General features: G+C 46.6%; 1 protein-coding gene across 12 annotated transcripts in view; it reads right to left on the reverse strand.

Moving 5' to 3' along the window:
- DGKI (diacylglycerol kinase iota) overlaps nucleotides 1-19,093 on the reverse strand; it is a 504,889-nt gene extending 485,796 nt beyond the window's left edge. For 4 of the 12 annotated variants that reach the window (XM_070071341.1, XM_051849039.2, XM_051849038.2 and 1 more), the window contains exon 1: nucleotides 18,634-19,090. In XM_070071341.1, the coding sequence (XP_069927442.1) occupies nucleotides 18,634-19,031 (398 nt within the window). In that variant the 5' untranslated portion in view covers nucleotides 19,032-19,090. Of the gene's footprint in view, nucleotides 1-18,633 lie in introns of all 12 variants that reach the window. The other 8 variants (XM_051849042.2, XM_051849041.2, XM_051849033.2 and 5 more) reach the window with 4 other exon arrangements.
- Between the last annotated feature and the right edge of the window lie 1,303 nt (nucleotides 19,094-20,396).

Consider the following 20,396-nt stretch of genomic DNA (forward strand, 5'->3'; position numbering starts at 1 on the left):
GCCTGGGAAAGCAGTGAAAGATGGCCCAAGGGCTTGGATCCCTGCACCTGTGTGGGAGACCTGGAAGAAGCTCCTGGCTCCTGGCTTCGGATCAGCCCAGCTACAACCATTCCGGTCATTTGGAGAGTCAACCAGCAGACAGAAGACCATTCTCTGTGTCTCTCCCTCTCTCTATCTATAATTCTATCTCTCAAATAAGTGAATAAAATCTTTAAAAAAAAACTGGCTTCAGTGAGTAACATGGGAAGAAATATGAAGTTGTGCTACTTAGAGTTTAGTATCATTGAATAGAATCATGACATTGCTTGGTAGTCTCTACATTATTAACAACTGGATCTGGCTGAAAAAGAAAGCTTTCACTGCTTAGTTCTGAAATTGGTTTGCAGGTTGTATCCCCACATTAAGCAGGCCTTGTGGGCCTGTAAATCCAAGACCGCTCATCCCTCTGGGTGGCCTGAAAACAAGTTTCTGTTCCTTCCTGCATGGCAATACTATTTTGATCTCAAGGTTGCTCTCTCTTCTATCCTGCTTTTCTCTATTTTCCATTTATATGAGAAAAATGGTGATTTTCCAAAATGCAGGGTGTGAGCCAGCTCCCAGGCATTGCAATGCAATATACATAATACAGAGAGTAAGCTGGACAGCATCCCGATCCTTCAGGAACAGGCATGAAAGCCAACAGACAGACTAGCCACACCAATTTTCCTTCACAATGTTGTACTCTATTTATTGAAGATTAGGTCTGAAAAGAATGTACAGTTTGCAGCTGAAAGCAAATATTTCTTAGCTGCTAAATTATTATCTATATTTCTACTAAATGTCCCAGCATCTCTGTTCATATAATGGTGTTAGATAGGAACACAGACATTTGACAGAGAACACAGTTAAGCTACTCCATGACTATTTTCTAATCAGTTCGGAACACTCATTTCTCCTATTAATTTGTACAGTGTTTCTAAGTCCTGGAATCTAGGGTGGAAAAGCTACTTACCTCATTCAAAAATTTTCCATTGATGAGATTTTAGGGATTGTAAACCATTTCTAGGGAATGTCCCCAGCTCAGAGGCAAACCAATGTTCTCAAATTTTCTGTTTACTTACCTGTCAGGAACACAGGACAATGATATTTTACTAGGGCGCTGATGAATAACATCAAATCCAAACACCACTCTTTATATTACTCTTTGTGAAAATACGTTTTGTGTTAGACTCTCAGGACATCACACATTCTCCTCTCTCAAAACCTTCCACAATTCTCACTTGAAACTGGAGCTTCTCCCCACCTCCCTCCGCCCCGAGGCAGAAGTGTCTGGCTCTCAGCCACTACCGGTCTCTCTTCCCTCTTTATGTCCTGCAGGAGGGAGGGAAGCTGCTGTCCACACTGAAGGGTCTGGAGGCAGAGCCCGACAGAGAGGTCACTTCTGCAAAAGCAGCTTGCGCGGCAATAATGGTGCATCCAGAGCAGAGAACTGGCCGTGGATCCAGGGAGAACAAGGACTCCCTCACATTCAGGCATGCAGTGTCACCTCTCTGCTCTAAACGTCCAGTGGCTCCGTATGAACTATAAAACCTGGACTCTTCTGATGGCGTTCAAGGTCCTCTACCACAAGCATTTAGCATACACCTCCCTTCTCTTCTCCTCCACTGGGGATCCCTATGCTAAAAGAGAAATTATTGCACAATTCACAAGGCTGCACAAAGAAGTCATGAATTTCCACTGCCTTGTCCTTCCTCAGCCAACTCCTGCTGCCTGGAATATCCTCCACACTCTCCCTCCTTGTGCCCCTAGCTCCTGTTGTTAAAATACTACCAACCCCTCAAAGTCAATGTTCCAAGGAACTCTCTCCCTCTTTTGTGTTCCTGTAGCCTAGATATGATCATGTGCATCCCTTTATGCCTGCTGTTCCAGCTTTGTTCATGCTGCTGATTCTATCAAGTGCAGAGTAGACATAACACCTAGTAAAGACACTTTATGTGTGGATTTCTGGGTTAGTGGAACTGTGAAAGCCCTCCACTCCCTCAAACAAGTCAAATGCTCTATTTTGGTGTTGTTTTTTTTTTTTTTTTCAGAGAAGAATAGTAGCACATTGGCTAAGTTCTGAAATCTTGTTTCTAGTTTGCCATTTAGAACATAGAGTATGTTTCTCCACTAAATCATGATACAAACAAATCCATTTACTCCCCTCCCCTCTCCCCCAACTATCTCCTTTCCCTTCTACAAGGCAAATACAATGATCACTTGCTCCAGAACTTTCATCCTCTAGCCTGTCACAACAGCTCTTCCTCTGGGCTCCCACACCCTGGTCCCTCTATTTCTGCTTTCATCACCTTGCATTATAGGTCAATTCCTTGCCTTTCTCTCACACTCTCCCTTAATTTCTTGATAACAGAGATTCTTATTTCTCTTTAATTTTTAGTACTGACCATCTATAGTAGGCACTAAATACCTTTCTAAATTTACTTCCCCCAAAAGCTAAAACAACTTGAAACAACTTTAAGGTAGAAATCATATATTACTCAATTTTGGATTACTCATCAGAAGTTCAAGACAGTGTTTCGCATATAAGGAAAGAGTATTCCAAAACAACTCTTACAAAATCGGCAAGATTTTATCTAGGGAACTGCTCACATTATAAAACAGAAGCGAGAAAAACCCAATGTTCTCCCAGTGATGCTGTTTAAGGCCCTCTTTCCCAGTTTTCAATATCAAGACTTCAAAGGAAGCACTCAGTGCATCGAAGAGCCTCTGGGACCCACTGAGATTTGTACATTTCATTCCCCATCTTCTAAAGGTTTTTCCTCTTTCCATTTCTCATCATCCTCACGAATTATCTCACTCCCTTCAGTAGAGGATGCACATTATTCAGGTTATTTTTAGAACACCCTTGTGTGCAATACTGGCAGTTCAAAGCACCAAAAAGAATCCACATGAACACATGGATTCTATGGGGCTTTTGCTCTGTCCTTGAAGCCCTTCTCCTAGCTTCCTCGGGTTTTTCCTCCAGACACCAGATGAGCCACACTAAAGGTTTAGGTCCACGCATTCACTTCTGTGTCTCCCAGGTGAACTGACATAAACATGATATCACTGAGCGTGTTAGTTTTCCATTACTAACAATTAGTAATGTGTTTAGCTGTGACGGAGCTAGGCTTCTCCATTCAAGAACTAAGCCATCCAAGAACATTATCATTTGAAGATGGCTGACTAGAGGTTTCTGTGGTTTTGATAAGTCAGAATCTTGACACATTCCTCAAAGCAGCAGTTCAGTAAAACTTTCTATAAGAATGAAAATGTTCTATATCTCTGTTGTCCAGTATGGCAGCTCTTTGCCACATGTGGCCATTAAACACATAATATGTGACTGGTGTGACTGAAGAGATAGATTTCAAATGTGTTTCATTAGCTGTGATGGGTACATGTGACTATCTGAAATAATAAAACACTGTCCTCTGCACAAAGGAAGAAACCTTCTTGGTCACCAAATATAGATTAGCCAAAGCACAGATGGATTTCCTTATCAGCTCTGTGGCAACTCACTAAAACAAAAACGTTAATTAAAACCTCTCAAAGAGCTTGAACTGGTTTTAGAAGAATTGAACACAAACATTTCTCCACTAGCACCAGGCTCAAAGGGAAGATGGGGCAGGCGTAAGCATGAAAAACAGAGCTGGCACTAAATAGTACTTAAGAGAGAGCTCATCCTTTTCTATTTAGGAAAGACAAGAAAAAAGAAAAGGAGGAAAGGACGGATGGGTGGACAGAGAGAGGAATCCTGAACTTTCCAGAAGGGTTTGGTATCCAAAATAAATATGAAACATGCCAAATAAACATTCAGCCAAAGTAAAATGACACATCGTACGTGAAATGGCTGCAACCTAAGCGAAACTTTGGAAATGTCATCAGTAATTTGTTGAATTGGCAGTCTGGCAATTGGCTTTTGGAATGAATTCCACAGAAGCTGGCCTGTACCCATGCTAATCCACAGCCACAAGCAATGGTCACAGCAAGGGAATTAAGTCTCAAGAGCTATACTGACAGGTGTACACTGCATCCAGTACTAGGACACCTGAAACAGGAACAGGCGTAGACTGAAATCCAGCCTACAGAGAGCAGGAACAGGTGTAGACCAAAATCCAGCTCAAGGGTCACACACTACATGCTGAGTCTGGTTCTGGAGCTGATCAAGTTCTGGATAAAGGAGGACTTGCACAAATATTTCTACCCATATTTGAGATCTATTTCTAATTTGAACAAAGGCACCATATGTTCTAACGTTGGCCTTGATTAAAACACAATTTTAGTTCAGTGCTCCATTGTTAGGAATAAAGCCATGGGTAACTCAGGGTGCTGTGACATTAGGGAGGGCCAGATAAGTGAAGGGATAAGAATGAAAGTAGAGATCATTCAGTCTACAGAAAAGAGGGGTAGAGGGGTCTGTGCTATCTGACTTCAAATATTTGAAGACCTATCACACAGAAAAGGGGGCAAGGAGATGTCCTGGATGCCCCCTACCAGTAAGTAAAATAAAAGACAACATGGAGGTAGCATCATTTAACAGCAAAAACTACAGGCTTTAGGTGAGCTCAAACTGAGTGTGAATCCTGACTTCACTGATTAAAATTTCTTTTGACTTCAAGGAAATTACTTCCCTTCTCTGAGGCTCAGTTTTCTCCTCTGTGAAAAAAAAATATATAAAACTCAGATAATTGCTGTGATTATTAAATAGGAAAGCAATGCAAAAAGGCAAAAAAATAAGTCTATACTAAATATTCCTTGAATGATAATTCTTTTTTGTACTTGGAACAACAACTCTTTAACAATCAGAACTCAACAATGGTGTAATCCTAATGTAGATAACAGTTCTCAGGTACTGAAAACATTTACCAGTTGAGGCTGGTGAAACATTGGTCAGCAACAGCAACATTGCATCAGTTAATTTTTGTGTTTTCAGCTGCAAGCAACAGGGAAAAAAAAAAAAAACCACCCTGGTTAAACCAAGCATAAAGACAGCTGTATTGGGAAGAGGTTGGACAGCTCGCAATTCAGTAGAAAGCCTGGTGATCCACGCTGGGAACAGAGATAGGAATTGTCTTACTAGGGCACCGATAACAGAACAAATGAACTAACCAGTAGTCCTCTGACAGTCCCTTACAGTCCAAGTCCAAAAGACTACTGTTATCCAAACTCAAGTGACACATGTGCCCTAAGGTGGTACCAAGACACAGAGAGGAAGCCCTTAACGCAGATTCTTATCAGTTCCACTGGCTTCACGGTGGACAGCCAGGCACCTTGATGGACAGTCCCACAGGGTTGCAGACAATGGGTACAGGCAATTCCCAAAAGGTCAGAGTGGGCGACAGTACAGAGTAACGCCCCGGAAGCTCTGAAATTCCAATCCCGATGTCGCTGCTCGCTAGCTGTGAGGCTCCGGCACCTTATTATACTGCCCTGAGCCTTCGTTTTCTCTTCTGTAAAGCTATGGATCATAAAGCCCATACTTCATAAACCTGTGGCAAGAGTTAACCAAAACCATGTAAGTAAAGCACTTAGCACAGTTCCCACACATGGTAAGTCCGCTTCTGAGAGACAGTGCAGATCCTACTCCTCTGTGGTTTCCTGCCAGGCGGGAGACTCGGTGATCTTAGTCCTGCCCTTCCCAGCCTTTCCTGACTCGATTCTCTAGGTAGACGATGGGTTCCTTTAATGCCAGAGTTACTTCCCCCAAGCTGTCTGGATCATTGCAAAAGTGAAAACATGAGATGCATTAATTGCTGGAGAGACACTAAAATCAACCACACTAATGAGCCCAGCACCACAGTGGGAATAACTGCTCACCATTCATGAATTCATCCATGTATTATTTCTTCTGAACAAACATTACTTTTAGTTCCTGGAAAAGGTACTTGGCCTGAAATGGGAGGGCAACTTACTGGAAGATAAAGACCAGTTTCCAGGCATTCCAGCGGCTCCCGGAAAGATGCATTTTTTTTTCTCATGTGACTTGAGGAGGGGATGATGGGGTGTGGTGCAGTGCATCCCCAACAACTCCTATGAAGCAGTTCTCTGAAGAAAATACATTTGTCTATATACACGAGTTTTACAACAGCTTGGCAGGTTACAACAGAGACGGCTGAAATGCCTTCCGAGGCAGGGCCCAGGGCTTCCACACAGGGACCGCGCGGCTCTCAAGGTTAATGACAGTGTAGTCAGAAAACTACATCCCCTGACAGCTTTGTATTTTGACATCTTCCCTTCACACAAATACCTACAAGGACACTGAATAAGTATCCTCTTCTATATGCTCCATCTCATACGCCTTTTTCCAATAAAACTGAACTTCATGACTTATACCAGCCTTTCATTTGTCAGGAAAACCTCAATACAAAGCACTATCAGTCACAATCTGACTCTCTGGCTGCAACAAAGTCTTATTCTATGCACTATTACTTCAAACCATCTAGAATTTTAAATGATCTAGAGTATTCCATGTAGATGGTATTAGTGAAGGTTAAATACACCCCAAAACATACCTGTTGTCAGTTGTATTTGCTGGTCACACTTCCAAATCCTTAAAACTCAAGTACCCTGTAGCTTGTCCTGCACTGTCCACTGTGTATACAAGCTGGAAGTCTGCTTATTAGGTGGTCAGCTAAATGGAATTTTTTCGCTTGTAGTCAAAAAGTATGGTGAGGTGCCTATTTCGTTCCCTAAAAATCACCGAGCCACAGAAGCATATGCTCAATGGAGACCTGAAATGCAATTGCTATAAAAATGAAATGCTATTCTTGGAATACCTATGTCATGGCTTGAACTGAATCTCCTTTACAATGAAATGGCTGCTGCTTAGCAACTAATGCAAAGGTGGAAGCTGAATCTCACCCTCTTTTCTTCCTGTTTCTTCAGTGGGGGGAGTATTAAGCATACAGCATCACGCTGGAAGTTTTAAGTGTTCTTATGTGTGGGGAGCATCGTGAGGATGGCAGTAAGGTCACCCTCACTGTCAGTGCAGTGGGGATTTGGTATGCCAGCTGATGACTGATTGAATTCTGTCCGTCATGGTGAGCAATGAGATAAATTCAAGTAAATAAAGTTAACAAGAGGAAAAGGCTGCTAACTACCTCCCCATAGATCAATGTATGGAAGCAGTGCCCTGAAGTGTAAAGAACATGAAAACGCAGATCCCAAAGCCAGCCTGAGGTTGCCAGTGCCCCTTATGGGATGTGGCCATGATGAAGGCGCGTAGCTGCTGTGGCTGACTCCTTAAGTAGACAATGGCTAGGAAGACAACATAGGGTTGCCAAGATTGCTGTGAGGGTAACATTAGCTCAATTACAAACATGTTAAAGAAATTTATAAATGGAAAGTCCCAAAAGCACCTATACATTTTTGTTAATCTTAAGCATCCTAAATTATTCAGTATTAACAGTTCACGAAATTGCCAGAAATTTGTCTCATTTTTTTGTTAATTCCTTAGATTTTATTATAGGTAAATCCACTCTGGCTCATAGAAAGCTTCTGTCTCAATCTTTAAATAGCCTTGATGTTTATTTTTGAGCTAGAGATTTATTTTCCTTAGAAATTCTAAAGGTTTTCTTCAAATGTGAAAGAATGACTCAGGTTTTTGCCGTGCTTCTTCGGAACTTTCTCGGTGTCTAACTGCACACATGACTCTACTTAGGAATCCTAAAGGATGCGCTACGGGAAAATGCACACTGCAAATGCTTGTAGACCAAATAGGCGGTCTAGCTAAAGATGAAACACTCAACTCTTCTAAGAAAATTTTAAAAAAGAAAAGAAACTCAAATGATGCTGACAGTCTCATTCCAGAGACCCAAAACGCACATTCACAGCCCTGACTCCCTCCCGGGCCCCATCCAGGTACCAGCTTCCCTTCGAGTTCCACTTCCATTTCAAGAAGTCACGAGGACTTCAACTGGAGGAAGAACATAAAGGGGGAAATACCAGGCTTTAGTGGCTGTAATCATTTTCTGCCCTCACAAAACTGAATCTATTCCCCCAGCCCACGCAGTGGAAAACCCAGATGCTTCAAAAAGAAGCGCCATGGGAAGCTCCGTCTTGGCCTCCTTTGACAGCGGCAAGTAGCTGTTCACAGAGCTGTGTCTCGTGCTTGCACACAAACACAATGCTGTTCTAACAGCCCATCCTCCTTAGTCAAGGCCATCCCCTATGTCCTGGGTGAGGCCTGGCTGGGCCCACTGAGATAGAACCCATAGGTCTCTTCCCCAAGCGGATTTTGGTCTTACTAATAAGCAACTAGATTGTGAAAATACTGGTTTTTGCACACAGCAAAGGAAAAAAGGGTGAAAGTAAAAGCACAGTGAGAGCTGCATGAGGAAAGCGACATGGCATGAACAGGATGCAGACACAGCCTTCTCACTCTGCCGCCTAATGAGCTGGGTGATGCAGGCAAGCTGCTGCAACTCTAAACTTCAATGTGCTTATCTGTAAAACGGAAAAACAAAAGTCCCTACTTAGTTGAGAAATCATTGAAATACTGTACAGAAAATGTGTGACGGCATGGGGCCAGCGTTGTGACACAGCAGGCTGAGCCACCAACACCAGCATCCCATGTGGGTGCCAGTTCAAGTCCCAGCTGCTCCACTTCTGATCCAGTTTCCTGCTACTATATCTGGGAAAGCAGAGGAAGATGGACCAAGTGCTTGGACCCCTGCCATCCACATGGGAGACCTGAATGGAATTCCAGGCTCCTGGCTTCAGCCTGGCCCAGCCTCTGGTCAGGACAAAGAACTTCTGTAGTGTCCTAGGTCAACTGTCAGAACAGGCAGGTTGGTTGGTGCCAGGCACTAGATGTCTGCGTCTCCCCCCAAATCCATACTGTAAAACCCTATGCCCACAGTGCGATGGTATTAGCAGGGAGGCCTCTGGGATGGAATCAGTGGCTTTATAAGAAAAGACACAAAGTTTGTTCTAGCTCTCCTTCCCGGTCCCATGTGAGGGCGCCACAAGAGGTTCACTGTGTGCAACCCAGAGGGGAGACTGCCCCAGAACCTGCCTGTGCTGGCAGCCGGATCTCACACTTGCAACCTCCAGAACTGGGGGTTTGTTAGAACTCTCGTTCGTTAGCGACCCCGCTCTGGTTCTATGTTACAGCAGCCTGACCTAAGCCAGCTGAGCAGGCCGGAAGGGCCTCTGGGTGTTCACACTGCTAGGGAGAGCCGCACTCTGCAGCCCCTGGAGCTCAGGGCTTTTCCCCTGCTGCCTAACTGTAGGGGCTGAGGACTGTCCCACAACTGGAAAGAGACGAGTAAGCCACAGCTGGGCTCTGCACCAACAGCAGGCTGACTTAAAAGGGAGAAAACTTATTTTAAAACAAACTCTTCACTCCAACACCTCTACAGCAAATGCTCTGAGAGACTGCCTTAAACTCTCTCACTTACAATGACGAGATCCCTTTAAGTCTGAAGAATGTTCCAGAAGTTTGCCTCAAAATAATACATGGGACCCTTTCCAACACCTTCCACATAAGCTTATATAAGCTCTTTTTTAAGCAAATTGCTTTCAAGTTTTTTTAAACAAAAATAAAATTTTCCACACAAATCTGACATCTTTCTCATATACAAAGGAATGACACATTTTTAAATGTACTTTAGTTCTTTCAAGGAATCTATTTTTTGGCTATTTCCTGAAAATCTACATAATACAAAAAAGCAGCCAAACTGCCTTTTAAAGAAAAAAAAAAAACAGATTTACCTCCTCAACATTTGTCTCACAGTCCAAAACCAACTTTATTTGTTCAACAAAGATTTAAACACCATCTACGGTTTTACAAAATAAACTGCGCTGTTTGGCCTGGTTGGGATAACTGATAGAACAACCCAAAAGGCTGAGCCTTCCATTTCTGAAATAATCCAGGGCAGGTAGCGTCTGCGAAGCCCTTTTCTGTGATGGCCAGGACACACCAGCCGGTCATTGTCTGTATCTACAAAGGGGACGTGATGAAGACAGGCAGGAGAGAACGACCTCTGTCCTGGAATCACAGGTGACAACTCTATTTCTAGCACCTCTGTTATCTATTATTATCTGTCCCTGACACTGCGAAGCTCCCCAACCCTCTCAGCCAAGCCTCCGCGTCTGACTTCCTGCTCCCGGACGACCAGCTGCGAGCCTGGGCCACTGCTACCTGAGTCCTCTGCACACCAACGGTGCCTGTCTCCTCCGACCTCTGCCTTCTGTCTGCTCCAGTTTCCAGAGCACTCAGAGGCAGCTGTCCCCTCTGCACATCCCCTAACAAGAAGGCACCATGTTCCAGCAAGTCAGGAAAGCAGAAGAGTGTAATCACGCCTTAATGAATGCCAAAACCTGTACACTCCGGTTCTTAAGTGAATGCCTATCTCGTTTTCATATTGTCAGAATAACTGCATTCTCAGTTACGGACATTTGACAAATGTTTGGTATTTTTAAGATTTACAAATTAATCCATTCCTTAATAGGCCTAAGTATAGACAATATCAAACCCTTTATATCATTTACTTTGTGATTGCCAACATTGTGAGTATCAGCTCATTTCAACTTAAAATAATCCTTCAGGGTGGTGGGTAATACTATCACTTCTATTCTCTAGATGGGGAAATAAAGGCAAAAGAGGGTAAGTGACTTGTGCAAGGACTCACAGCAGGCAGAGATGGAAATCTGGATCCAGGTGGGAGGCCCCACAGTCAGAGCTCTTAACCACCACGCTAAGTCTGTCTCCCACATGATTCAAGGGTAAGGACAGAAAGATTTAATTGCAGCTTAATTATTACCGTTTCAAACTTTGAATGGTTTCCCTACAGCCAACAAAAGCCAGACAATTAATGTTATAGCTTAAACTGGAATCGGTTCCTTATCGGAACATTATTTCTGATTTTGAAACTCTAAAGGCAAAACTAGTAGAGGTTAGATGCAGGAAAGATAGAATTCCTTGTCAGAAAGATGTTACCTTTAATAAATGGTGTTTGGGGGTCAGGGCTGTGGTACAGCAGATGGAGCACCTGCATGTGAGGCTGGCATCCCTGTGAGCACCAGTTCAAGTCCCAGCTACTTCACTGCTGATACAGCTCCCTGAATTAGCACCGGGGAAGGCAATGGAAGATGCCCAAGTCACTGGGTCCCTGCTACCCATGTGGGAGACCTGGAAGGAAGTAGAGGCTTCTGGCTTCAGACTGGCCCAGCCCTGGCTGCTGCAGCCATTTGGGGACTGAACCAGGGGATGGAAAATCTGTGTGTGTGTGTGTGTATGTGTGTGTGTGTGTGGCAGAGGTGTCTCTAACTCTGCTTTCAAATAAATAAAAAATAAATTGTAAAAAAATGATGTTTGCTCCATTTCAAAGGCTAATCAACCTCAAGGCTAGGAAGACAGAATATTGACATTCATCTTTTAAGGCCTTTCTCCCTCCTATCCCAACAGTAAAGAAAAGTAAAGATGGCCCCTTCTTTCAGCCACTGCACACATACCTGGTGCTTTCACTTTCACTACAACAACCCAAGCAGTGTTCATGGCACTTCTCTTTGGACACTATGGGTTTTGGGAAATTCAGAAGCCATCTTTAAGTGCTCTGCAGGCTACGTGAATTTAAAAAAAAAAAAAAAAAAAAAAAAAAAAAAAAAAAAAAAAACCATGTAGCTGGTGCTTTTTCGAAGTCTCAGTAAGTGAGATAAAAACAAAGCCGAAGCTTAGAGCCACTAAGTGGACCGAAGTCTTTTTCCTAAAATAACTTTTCCACCAACATCCATCAGATGAGTCACAGGAAAGGGTGAAGGAACACTCCAGACAGGAGGCTTCCAGAGTCAGCTCGGGCTGGCTGGGCAGCAGTCAGGACAGACTCCAGGAATGCTGGGTGGCCATCTTTCTGCATTTTTTCACTTACAATCACAGGAGGAAAAGTCAACAGAAAATTCCCTGAGGAGAAAATCAATGCTGCCCCTTGGAAAGGGATGAGACAGACAGAAAGAGAACCAGCAAGCTAATTAGTGCTACTCAGAAGGCAAATTAAGGCCTTTTCTTTGACAAGCTGCAAATAGCTGGTTAAGGAAGCGCTTCTGCCACCCTCCTCAGCCTCCAACAGCTGGCTAAACGGCTGCTGCAGGTACTCAAACAGGAAACTAAACAGAAACACAGTGCTGGGCTGCTGGACACAGCGCCAATGAGAAAAAGAGACATTTCTCTTGGTGGAAAGGGAAATTGCAAAAATTCATGCATTCGCTAAATATTTATCGAGTACCCACCTAGCAAGATGAGCAGATTCAGAGATACAAGTGATAAGGAGCAGTTTCAGGAGCTCACAGCCCAGTTAAGGGGATAATAACGATGACAAAAGTGAACTGTGCAGGGCACCAGGCTGAGTCCTTCGCACGAAGTATCTCCATTAATTTTCACAACATACTCCAAGTTCAGGATTACTACTGCTCCATTTCAGAGATGAATATGGTGAGCCTCCAAGGAGTTACATATTGCCCAATACCAGCTGCAAGACACCAGGGTCAAACACTAATCTGATTCACAGAACAGCAAATTACAATTCTGGGCTAACAGAGCTGTTTGAGAGTGGCATGTGAGAACAGACAAGACCAAGCACCATCGCAGAAAGTGGATTCTGTTGCGCTTCCTCCTAATGAGGAGTGTGTCTGGGGAACCAGCCAGAGATGTGTTATGGGAGCACTATGTCCAAACTGACAGAACTTCGTGATTTTATTTCTTTAATCCACATTGCATTGGTGTGTAATGCCTTGCAACAGGTTCCAATCAGTTCACACAATTCAAAGCTAGTCCATTTTATCATTATTAAAATTAAAATTTCAAGCAAAGAACAAGCCTGACATTTTAGACTGGGTTTGCTCCGACCTTCCTTCTTCAGTTACCCACCACAAGAAAGTTCACGTGCCATCATCCAGTTGCAGCAGCTAATTCGTCAGTGTTACCAATGCAAACCCACGCACGTCAGACAGCACGTGTTACAGCCCAACATGTAGGCAACAGAACTTCCAGAGACTTCCAATTTCACAGGACACTCAACTTCACACTTATCTTGGGTTTGCATAGGAAATATGTATCCCAAGAACACAGGGGGGTGCAGCCATCCTGGGTTCTCACTGGGAGTCCTCATATTCTCAGGTTAGAAAGTGAAGTGTTGGAAAGCCCTAGCTCCAGTCTAATTTAATGTGGCCCCAGGAGGCTCTGCTGCTGTTGTCACCATGGAAGTGAACTCCAGCAAAGCTCCCTTTCAATTCTCCACCCCTGGATTCCAAAGGACCCAATGCTGTCACTCTCTCAAGTGACAACCAAGCCTCTAAAAGATCAGTCAGAGCAGAGTAAGTACTCTGGACAGGGGCTACATTGACATCTTGCCCAGTACAGGTCCTAACTGAGGAAGCACACATTTAGTAACTAATCACTGAGGCAGGAAACACTAAATTAGAACCATGGTCTTTATCTCATGCTAAAATCTCTAAATATCTAATGTGCAAAGCGTACACAAAACCATAAAATAAAATTGTCTGAAAATAGGAGATGCTGTTGTATTCAAAAGACAAGTTCCCCCAAGAACAATACTGATTCCAGTGCCATGAAGAACAATGTCCAGGTTACCAGATTGGGCTTCCAACTCCTCAACTGTCTTTTTTGTAACAAGATAATCTTGGGACTGGCATTGGGTGCAGCAGGTTGAACTACCACTTCAAGCATTGGCTGCTCTGCTTCTGATCCAGCTCCCTACTAATGCAACTAGTATGGCAATAGTTGGATGGCCCATGTGCTGAGCCCCTGCCACCCAGGTGGGAGACTGGAATGGAGTGAGTCCTGGTTTTGGCCTGGCCCAGCCCTGGTAGTTGTAATTTTTGGGAGTAAACCAGCAGATGGAAGATCTCTCACTCTCCTGCACCCCCCTTTCTCTCTGTTTCTTTCCCTCTGATTAAATAGCTCTGCCTTTCAAATACATACACACACACACTTATATATGTTAAAGATTTTATTTATTTATTTATTTATTTATTCAAAAAGAATTACAGAGAAAGAAGGGGAGACAGAAAGAGAGGTCTTCCACCTGCTGGCTCACTCCCCAAGTGGCTGCAACAGCCAGGGCTGAGGCAGGCTGAAGTCATCCTGGTCTCCCACATGGGCAGCAGAGACTCAGGCACTTGGGGCATCTCCCACTGCTTTTCCCAGGCCATTAGAAGGGAGCTGCATTGGAAGTGGAATATTTGAGACACAAACCAGCATCCATATGGAATTCCAGCATTGCAGGCAGTGACCCAACCTGTTATGCCACCATGCCAAACCCATAAATAAATATGTTTAAAAACACAATCTTTGCTATGCAAGATAAAACACAAAATAGAACTAATATATTCTTATGATCAACCTATAAAGAATAGAACATTTTTTATTGGGTTGCCTAGTCTAAGTGTAATACTCTTTGCTATTGCTTCTACCTCACAGCAAAAATTCACTTTAAGAAAGTTACTACCTAGTTTTCAAGTAGTGAAACCCAAACACAGGTTTCAATACCTCAGTAGTGATGATAATCGCTAAGCCTCCTGGAAAGAGAACTCGCGCTTCATCACTCACTCTGCACTGCCCATTCCACCTGCTGCACACGGGCCTGCCCCTCCCTGGACCTACTCTCACGTGCACAGCACCATGGAAGCTGCTTTCTAGACAATATGAGCCTCTCACGTGGGTATCCTCACAAAAATGGCAGGTATGCAGGTGGCTTTATCCTCAGAAACAAAACCAATATATTTGCTGATGACCACGGATTTATATGCATTTTTATTTGTGACATAGCAGAGGAGCTCCTTAAGTTTCATGACGGGGCCGGGGCTGTGGCACAGCAGGCTAACGCCCTGGCCTGAAGCGCCGGCGTCCCATATGGGCGCTGGTTCTAGTCCCGGCTGCTCCTCTTCTGATCCAGCTCTCTGCTGTGACCTGGGAAAGCAGTAGACGATGGCCCAAGTCCCTGGGCCCCGCACCCGTGTGGGAGACCCAGAAGAAGCTCCTGGCTCCGGCCTTAGGATCAGCACAGCTCCGGCTGTTGTGGCCATTTGGGGAGTGAACCAGCGGATGGAAGACCTCTCTCTCTCTCTGCCTCTCCTCTCTCTGTGTAACTGACTTTCAAATAAATAAATAAATCTTTAACAAAAAAAAAAAAGAAAAATGTTTCATGACAAAAAGACACTTTGCGAGGACCTGTAGTATATTATGGGTGAAGTGAAAGAACACATACATGTGGAAACATACATGTGTGTCCACATGTGGACATGTGTGGGCACAGCACTTTTGTACAAATACGTGGATACATACACACACATGGGGAGTTCAAACCTGAAAGAAAAGTTTAGAGAAGCAGCATGGTGAGGTCTAAAGTGAAAGTCCTTTAGGGTCAGATCTGTGTTTAAATCCCCCACGTCCCCAAGCTCCAGGTTTCTGACTAATTTTCTATACAACAAGTAGTCATCATCACATCAGAAGACTGTCATGAAGATTCAATCATATAGAATACACAATAATGCTTAGCACAGTGGCTGCCACACAGAAGACAAAATGCATCAGCTGCCTTCTCCTTCCCCTCCCCTCTATGTCCCTGAAAGGATTCTTCTTTAATTCTACTGACTTAAATGGAAATTCCTACAGCAGTTTAAAAAAAAAAAAAACAGTTCCTATACATTATATAGTCATTAATACATATGTATCTATTGCAGCACCATAATTTTCAAAGAAAAAGGAAGTAGTAATTTTCAGAGAAAAGTACCAGCTCACTTGCACTCCTCTAAAACCCTCAGCTTTGCAGTCTGCAGAGACCATTTGCTCCAGGGGTGCAGATTCTGAAATCAAGGAAAAATTCTCACGGGAAAAAATGGTTCCCAAAAAAACCAACAAAGAAAAGATAATGAGGGGAAGTCTGGGGGTATATAAAGGAGTTTATTTTACTTAACAAAGTAAAAGTCAAGCAAAATGAAAAATCTGCCTCCAGAAATGGTTATTTAAAGGCTTTTTGAAAAGGGCTCTGGTTCCTAAAAAGACAGGAGTCACTGCATATGCCCACCCACTCCTCATTTATTTTTAAACCCTAGCTTATATGTTCCTTAGCAACAGAGTAGATGAGACCCCCCTGCACACACACAGACACACACACACGCACACACGCACACGCACCCTCTCTGCCAAAGCCCCCTCCTCTTTCTTATCAAGTTGCAATGTGCAGATACCCATGTTCTTCAAGATATTTCTTACCCACCTGCAAATCTGCACCTCCTCACCTCAAGCGACCCCCTCCACAAGCAACCATACTCTTGCTTAGACTGCACCCTGTGAGGCCTTCCTGGCTCTATCCCATGAAGTCCCACAGGTCCCCGTTCCCAGGCATCCCCTCAGGTCTAAGGTGGCACAGTCCTCACTGTGGAGCCAACAGCCAAGTCCAGCCACAGCTGCTGTCTCCAACAGACCTTTCCTGAAGCCCCCAGCCAAACAGAAGGCCCAACTGCACCCAGGCCCAGCACAGAAGGCCACTGTGGTCAATGGGCTGGTCATTCACCATGACTCTCAGAAAAATGAAAACAGTGATCAAAAAGAAGAAAGCCTTCAGGTGACAGGGGACAAACATGTGACAGCTGAAACCACCTACCTTTTCATTGTCTTTCCTCAGACTGGGACACTGCCTGGCCTTGTTAGGCCTTGTTAGGCCAGGCAGGGTTTCTGAGTTCAAAGATCAATTGTGTAGCCTTTGAGTGGGAAAAAAATAGGGCAGCAATCCTGATGCTAGTGTGCTTAAGCACTGCCCAAGGAGCCTGTTAAAAATCTCCACCCACAAAGAGTTTGATGCTGTTAAGTGTGGGGTGGCAGGCATTTTTAACAAGCCACCTGAGGCGACACTGATGCAGGTGGCTTGCTGCCTTGGAGATGGCCACAGAATAGAATACGCCTGTAGGGACTGAAGGCAGATGCAAGGTGTCTGTGTCCGTGTCCCTGACTGTGTGTGGATGGACACACAACCCAGAAAGCCTTGGCCCCACACAGTACGCGTGTACATGTCCCCGGGACAGGCTGAGAGAACGGTCCTTGCCAAGTGGCAAGCTGAACTGATTTCCCTTGCAAACTCGGGTTTCGTAGCCCTACCCAAGGAGGAGTCACATGAAAGCAAAAACACAGGATCACTTCTCAGCCCAGAAGCCCAGACCCACAGTGTGCCTAACAAACCACCACCACCCTCTTCCAGCTCCTAAATTAGGCTGAATGTAGTCCCTCTTCCCCTAAGGGCCAGACAGGCCATCCTAACTAGGAAGTAGAACTGCCTATGTCCTAGCAAACCTCCCTAGAGTTACCCCACTCCCTACCACCTGTCTATTTTTAGAAACCGAAAATATAAAAAGAAAAATCCATTTAGAGCCGCTCGGTGTGAGTAACTAAGAAAACAACTCAGGTGGGAAACTCCCTCGGCGCACAGGGAAGGGACACAGACGCAAACCCCTCACCAGCAAGACTGGTTAGGAGCAGTCAGAAGGCGACATTTACACGCTGAGCACACGCTCGCCTCGGGGCCTCCAGTCCGAGCCCTGCCTGCGGGGATCCCAGTGATTCACCCACCTGCCCCCAGCCATAAAGCACACCCTCCCCGGCCCACACACCTCTGTCATCTGCTTTTGCTTACATAACAGCACATGGTGTGACAGGCTGAACACATTCGGCGGTGTTCTGGAGGGGCTGCTAACTCAAGAGGCACAGGGTTATCACTGACCCCTTTTCGAGAAACACCCGAAGCCCTAGCAGGTGCAAGCCCTTGAACCTCTACGCTCCCTCATCACGCCGACTTTTAAAATCAGCAAGCAGGAAAAGGTCCTCTCAGCAGCTCTGCAGCCTGTCTTTATTCTCTGGGGATGCGGGAGACGGGGCCTACTGGGTCCCCATTTCTCACTGGGGGATCCTGACACCATTTGGAGTGACCTTTTATCCTAATTTGGTGGCCACTTACTCCACGTCTCACAAATGCACCCATCCGTGGGAGCGAGTGTAGTCCCACTCTGTTCTCACCCCTGGCTTGCTGGCGGCACCCCCCATCGGCCTCTGGGAACACCCGGGAGACAGGGAGAGAGCACGTGTCCCCGGAACCCCCATAAACGAGACCCTCCTCCCACTCGCCCCCGTGCTGCGGGATTTCCACGCGGGCGCCACTCCCCGAAGGGTTGCTCCTCAGGACAGCACTGAGCTCAGCCTCAAGTTCGTGCCAAAGGTTCACCCACGAAACCTGGGAGGTCGGGGGAGCAGTGGAGGACGGCACCGTCTTAGGGGCAACTTTAACGACTTCTCTCAAGAAAACTAGGCGTCTCCGCGTCCCTCCCCGCCCCCGCCCACGCCCACGCCCCCGCCCCCGGACGCGCGCGCGCGGGCGTTTGCGTTGTGCTGACCTCAGGGACCCCGGCTTCTCCCCTGGGGCAGGGGGCGTCCAGGCGCCCGCAGCGGCCCCCCAGCCCTGCATGATGGAATGAGGAGAGAACAGCACGGCGCGGGGCGAGGCGGAGCGGGAGCGGGAGCGAGAAGGAAGTGCCCCCAACTCCGTGGAAGCGCCTCCTGGAGGGAGAAGAGTGGTCTTCCCGCCTCGGCGGCCGGCTCCCCACGCCTACCTGTAAGACACCTGCTTCCGGAAAGTTAAGTTCCTCAGCTTCTCTTCCAGCGCCTCGTCCTTCTCCTTCTGGCCGGCAGCCGCGGGCTCGTCCAGGGCAGCGGCCGCCGCTGCCCCTGCGCCCCGCGGGTCCACGCCGCCCTCGGCGCCCAGGCAGCAGCTCCCGGCGCCGCTTCCGCTGCTGCTGCTGCCGCCCGTCGCCCCTTTCTCCTCTCCCGCCGAGGAGCTGGGGTTCATGGCGACCGCTCCGGCGGCCGCCGCGCAGGGAGCCGAGGCGGCGCCGCTGCAGAGGCCGGGCGGGCTGACGGCTCTGGCGGCGGCGGCGGCCGCAGGAGCGCGGGCAGGTCCGCGCGCCGCTGGCAGGGGCAGCAAATGGCAGCCCCTTCCCGCAGCATCCATCCGCGGCTGCACCGCACCGGGGCATTGTGGGAAACTCCGTGCCTCCACTCCCCCTCCCCGACCAATCAGAGGCCACCTCTCCCCGCCCCCCCCTTCCTCCCCCCGGCCAGCCGGCGCCCTCAGCCCCCCTGGCCTTTTCCCAAATTGGGAGCAAAAGCCAGGGCTGAACCTGAACTCTGCGAAGAGGCTACGGGAGGCAGGCGAGGGGGAGCCGCTGGGGCTTGGGGCGCTGGGGCACGAACACCCGACATCAGGAAAGGAGAGAGCCCAGGAAAACTCGGACAGCATGCCGCGCCCTGCTTAATACCCCAGGGAACTGGGACCGGGACCCGCCCGGTGCCCTGCGCCGGCTGTCGCCTCCTCGGCGGCGGCGCGCCCCTGGGTTCCAGTCCCCTGATGCCCGATGTGCTCAAGCTAGCACGGTCTCCACCACGGTTTACGGGCGTGCAGAGCTGCGCCCAGGCAGAAGCCCCCAGATGCCGCAAACCTTTGGGGGATGTGGCAGGAATGTGGCAGACAGGAACCTTGGAGCGAATTAGCGCGCAATGTAAATTAAGGGGAGAGGGGTGCCAAATGTGCAGGCCACCGCCCCCTCAGGTCAAGGGCCAGACTCCTCGCCCAGTGCCTTCCTTATGCCTTGGCAGGTGCTCCCTAAACAGCTGTTAATTCGATTGCTTCGGATCTCGGGCCCTCGGTGAAGCAGAAAGGCTGAGGGCAGCCAGGAGGCAGAAGTGGGGAGGGGAGCGCCCGGTGCGGATGCCGCCTTCAGGCCAGGAGAGGGGTTTGTCCAAGGAGGAGCTCAGAGCCGCTTCGGACACACGACGGAAACCACCCGAGTCTCTGTGGAATTTAACAGCCTGCCTCGTTTCTAAGATTATAGAAAACTCTGTGCGGTTTGAATAGGGTGCTGCAAAGTGTTTAAGAAAGATCGGTTTCCAAATTATGGGTTTCCACCCAAGAAATCGCTGCTGTCGGCATACACGAGAAATCTGTCTTTAATGGTAGGTGTTCATAACCAAACTGTAACGTGCTGGCTGTGGTGGTAAGAGAACCAGGCTAGGAAGAAGAGCGTCAGGCTGGCAAAGCAGGACCTGGAACAAGTTGCCCGATTTCATTTTATTCCTTATAACCAAAATCAGGAGACTGCACACAGTACCTCAAACCTCTTCCAATTCCCACATTCTGTAATGCTCTTCATATGCACTTTTGTCTTATTGTAAAGTAGAAAGGTACATTGGAATTAAAGATAAACTTATTTTAATGGAAAAAATTGTGAAGTCCATACATTCGGATAGTCTTTAAAAAGTTCATGAAAAATGTATTCTATGAAAAACTCTGTAGATTTAAAACAAACTAACATATTTA

The sequence above is a fragment of the Oryctolagus cuniculus genome, chromosome 3 (assembly GCF_964237555.1).
Source record: "Oryctolagus cuniculus chromosome 3, mOryCun1.1, whole genome shotgun sequence".
In the NCBI taxonomy this organism is placed as follows: Eukaryota; Metazoa; Chordata; class Mammalia; order Lagomorpha; family Leporidae; genus Oryctolagus; species Oryctolagus cuniculus.